Here is a 4,924-nt window from a genome sequence, read left to right as displayed (position 1 = left end):
ATTAGGACCTTTAACTTTTAACCTCCCACCAGACTCCAATAGACAAACACTCATCGTAACTTCATTCCAAATGAAACAGAAACAATATTGTTTTTGGCTTCCAGCCGCTGGTGCGAAAACGGCCAAAAAAGTGTGGACCGACTTCACTCGGCTTATTGTGTCATCTAACAAACCTTTTTGTCTCAATGGGGACCTCTGTAGATAGGGTGAAAGCTGTTCCTCCAACTCTCTCTCTCACTCTCGGTCTCTCTAACGGGGGGGCCCAATTTGTGGGGCTTCCCTCACCCAACCTAAAGGATACTCACCACAAACTGTGGCGGTAAGGCAAGCTTGGAGACAAGGGGTATAGGAAATGGAATCAATTAATCCACCCAAGCCTTGCAAATACCAGAAGGGCTGAAAACCAACCACATTTTACCTGCCTTGCTAAACAAAACCTACTGGAAGCTGATGGCCTCAGAAGTGGGGCTGGCTCTCCAACTCATCGTAACTTCACTCAAAATGAACAGAAACAAGATAAAACTCCCCACCACAGGCAGAGTGAGTGTGACTATATAGTGGCTCCACTGTATCTTTACATAGCGAAGCTGTTTGCTGCTATATTAATGTTTAAATCTCGTATCATCTCTAAGGGCTCGTGATGGTAACAGCAATGATCTGTCAGCTGTGGCCGAAAACAAAACAATGCTGATAATATTACTATAAATGTTAAGAACACAATAAAGGCAAAAACATTTTAAAACTGACCAGTTTAGTCAACATGAGCATATTATTTCTCTTTTAAACTGCTGACATTAATATAAATTCACTATATAAATTCAATGTGTATATGTATTAAATACATACAACAGGTACTTGTTTGCATGATGCTTTAGTTTTACAGCTATTGTAAGAAAATTATTATTATGGGGGTTAATTATATGTTGAATTATCAGCTGAAATTATATTATGCAAACAAAAAACTTTAGTAATTATATTCAGTTAATTAAAAAATAAGATTTAGGCATTGAGGAAAAGGGAGCTGGTGTCCTCCACTCTGTCCTCCTTCCTCCAGCTCCATCTGCCTGATAAAGACAGTAAAAGTCCCCAAAAAGCTTCTTTTCTTTTTTTAACATCATCTTACTGCAGTAAATGAGTCTTCACCAAAGGCCGAGTCCTCCTGCAGCACTTCAGATCTGCTGCTTTAATCCGGGAGCAAATGACACTGTACTCATCTGATGACTGAGCGGCACTTATTTCAGTTTCATCACGGATCTCTTAGCAACTAACCGAGCTCCATCAGCGAGGTCAGCAGGAGAACTGACAGCGCCGCATTATGTCTAAATATATAACAGAAAAGAAGAGAAAGCAATTTGTGTTAATTGATTCTGTATTTGTGAAAGAACAAGAGAACATTTACTGACATATGAGTGCTGAAATAATGTTCCCTGCTGAAAAAACTGTGAAGAACCACGACTGTTTTATTCTGTTGAGATAAACAAGGTGTTTCTTTATTACCTGAAAGCAGCTTTTCAGAGTTGAGGTCTTTTTAAACACATCAAAGCAGCCAGAAAAGGATTTAAATCCCCTGAAAGCCCCACGAGGTCGACATTGATCACCATAGTTTATGATCAGATACCTGCAACTTTAAACATTCCCAACAGCCTCAGCTAAATTAATATGGTGAAAAAGGTGAAAATGATACCTGCAAAACTTCACTGTGAGCATTTAGATACTTAAGTACAATACTGAGGTTCTTGTTTTACGTTTTCTATTTTCTACTTCTACTCCACGACAGTTTAAGCTTTAAATGTTGTAAATGTTTCCTAATTAAGGTTACTTTGCATAACAAATCAAAATAGGATTAACTATTACAGGTTTAGATTGGATAAACAAAGCTAGCGGTGTATAAAGTACTTAAAATCAGCTCCACCTTTACCAGCTGCAACACATTAATGCATAAATAATTATAATCCAGTAATATTTTACATATTATTCTGAAATATGAGTCATTATTACTTAACTCTGTAGAGCTATTTAACTTTACTTTTAATTTATTTTAACAAAAAAAAGGAGACCTACAGCAGCTTAAAAGTTTGAATGCAGAACTTTTACTTGTATTTCTTTTACTTCAGTAAAATATCGGAGTATTTCCTCCTGCACTGAGCTCACAGTAAATCAGTGTGGCTGCAGACTCTTGAAGTTTCGGTCTATTTCTTCCACAAACAGGCTACTTCTGAGTCGTTGGAAACTCTGGAAATCAATTAACGGCGGCTAAATTTGATGTTCAAGGGAATCATGGAGGCTCGTGTTGAAACAGATTAAACGGACTGTTTGATGGCTGAAATGTGGATGATTTAAAAACAGTCCTGATCTGTGAGGAAAGAGGGAGTTTTATGTTGTTTGCTGCATGAAGCAACATTAAACTGACAGATCTTTTCTTGGAGCCTGATGAGACGTCTCTTCTTCCCCCACACTGACACACAAAGAGAGCGGACGTCATGTTTCAGGACCGGTCATCGATCAGCCCGCTGTTTGCATTGACTCACTGTACGTGGGAGGAGGGAAGCAGTCGGTCCGTCCTTTCTTTTCATGCTTCTTGAACAGAGAGTTTGTTGTTGTGTGTTTGTTGTTGTGTGTTTGTGGATTCAGTCTAATAAACTTGTTGTGTTCAATGTTTCCTGACTTACTTGAATTTTAACCGTGTGTTAAAATCTAAAACCTCTGGGTCTATTTTGGGAGTTTTATTCGAACTGGAATCAAAGACGTGACTCACAGTGAAGCTGTAACCATGGAAACTGATTTATTAATCTTTTTTTTTGGTTTGTTTTTCAGATCCTTCCCGGAGTTCGGATCATCATCGCAAACCCGGAGACCAAAGGACCGCTGGGAGACTCTCACCTCGGAGAGGTCGCCACATAAAAACTGCGTCTCTTATCTTGTTTGTTTCTTTCCCGTCTTTCTTTTTATTTTGTTTCATCTTCTTCCATCTTTTCCCTTTTTTTCTGACGTAGCTTTTCTGGTTTCTTTTTAATCTATCTGCCTTTTTCCTCTTTGAACTCTCCTTTTTGTTTTCCTGTTCTTTCTTTCAGTCCTTTTTAGTCTTTGTTCTATTTTCTTGATTTTTTTTTTTCTCATTTCCTGTCTGCCTTTGCTGTCTTGCTCTTTGTTCCTTCCTTCCTTCCTTTACATTACATTCATTTAGCCGACGCCTTTATCCAAAGTGCATTCAACCGTGTGGCTGCAGCCCAACAACCGTACATCACCTTCATCTAATATGCTGAACTAATTCGAGTGCTACGTTCAGGAACAATAAAAGCCGGAGACAGTTAGAGCTGCAAACATCTCTCTCCTGGGTGTTTGCACTCGTATAATAAAGAGTTTAAAGTGTATTTAGCTGCACTGCCGAATCTATATTGCTCTCCCAGTTTGTAGTTTCTCATTCTTTATCCGCCTCCACTCTTAAATATCCTCTTATCACCTGCTGTAGATTTGTGTTGAATGTAGCTCTTTGACAACAGTCTGGACTCTCTGCTGCAGATCTGGGTGCACAGCGCTCACAACGGCAGCGGCTACTACAGCGGTTACGGCGAGGAGGTTCTGCAGTCCGATCACTTCAACTCCAGACTCAGTTTTGGAGACACTCAGACGGTCTGGGCCAGGACGGGTTACCTGGGCTTCCTCCGCCGCACCGAGCTCACCGACGCCAACGGAGGTTAGTTTCTCTCTCTCCCACTACATTTCCTCAGCGTCTCCGCCGTCCGCTACGCCATCACCAACCCGGCCTCTCTCGTCTGTCTGTGTTTCCCCAAACAGAGAGACACGATGCTCTGTTCGTCGTGGGAGCCCTGGAGGAGGCCATGGAGCTGAGGGGAATGAGGTACCATCCCATCGACATCGAGACCTCCGTCATCCGCGCCCACAAGAGCATCATGGAGTGGTAGGTCTCGGTTCGATTTCACCATCTTTACTACCATCCTGTACGGATCTACTATGGTAGAGGTTCATAATAAACCTCCAAAACTGGGATTTAAAGTTTTTATGTGAAAGTCTGACAACATTTATATTGTTGATGTAATTCTCTACATATTGTACAAACTGTTTATGAACATATGAACGACATTTTAAGTTCTGCAGCTCCACTTTAGTCTCTTTCTAGCTTGTAGTTTTGTTTTTTATGCAGTAGAGGAATAAATATACAGAGTTTATGTTTGTGAAAGTAACACTAACCTTTATTTATAGTATTTTCATCTTCCAACCTGATAAAATGCTGCACAAAATGAATACAAATAAAACAAGAGCATAAGATTATCGGTTTTTTAAAGAACATTTCAACCAGATAAAAACAAGATAAACTATTTAGGAAATAAAAGACTTAAATTAAAGTAAAATCAGTAAATGATCATGTTTCTTGGTTGTGGTTAAAAGTATTTAATTCAACATCTTACCTGACTCATAATGCAGGAAAATGAACCCTGTTAGTGTTTTATTTAATACTAATAAATTAATATATAATCCTCTTCAACAATTCATCATGTTTTACACACTGATGTCTTGATTAGTAAAGTAACTAGAAGCTAAAGCTGTGGGATCAATGTAATGGAGTACTTTCCATCCTTAAGTTGTTATTAATGTGTGAGATGTGTTCTGCTGCCCCCTGGTGGATATAAACCCTGTGTGTTCCTCCTCAGCGCGGTCTTCCCCTGGACCAACCTGCTGGTGGTGGTGGTGGAGCTGGAGGGCTCCGAGCAGGAGGCCCTGGACCTGGTTCCCATGGTGACCAAGGCGGTGCTGGAGGAGCACTACCTGATCGTGGGCGTCGTCGTGGTGACGGACATCGGCGTCATCCCCATCAACTCCCGCGGCGAGAAACAGCGCATGCACCTCCGCGACGGCTTCCTACAAGACCAGCTGGACCCCATCTACGTGGCCTACAACATGTAGC

At 40.7% G+C, this 4,924-nt stretch overlaps 1 protein-coding gene across 1 annotated transcript in view; it reads left to right on the top strand.

Moving 5' to 3' along the window:
* The window catches only part of LOC118325327 (disco-interacting protein 2 homolog C-like), a gene marked incomplete at its 5' end in the record, with an annotated part of 35,873 nt that extends 30,950 nt beyond the window's left edge, over positions 1-4,923 (top strand). Inside the window, 4 exon segments of the mRNA XM_035657994.1 lie at positions 2,815-2,889; positions 3,520-3,694; positions 3,796-3,919; positions 4,671-4,923. Coding sequence (XP_035513887.1) covers positions 2,815-2,889; positions 3,520-3,694; positions 3,796-3,919; positions 4,671-4,923 — 627 coding nt within the window.
* Position 4,924: the final 1 nt, after the last annotated feature.

Source organism: Morone saxatilis, unplaced genomic scaffold, assembly GCF_004916995.1.
Source record: "Morone saxatilis isolate NCDOM2014 unplaced genomic scaffold, NCSU_SB_2.0 Contig0, whole genome shotgun sequence".
Classification (NCBI taxonomy): Eukaryota; Metazoa; Chordata; class Actinopteri; family Moronidae; genus Morone; species Morone saxatilis.
This window is presented reverse-complemented; position numbering and strand designations above follow the sequence as displayed.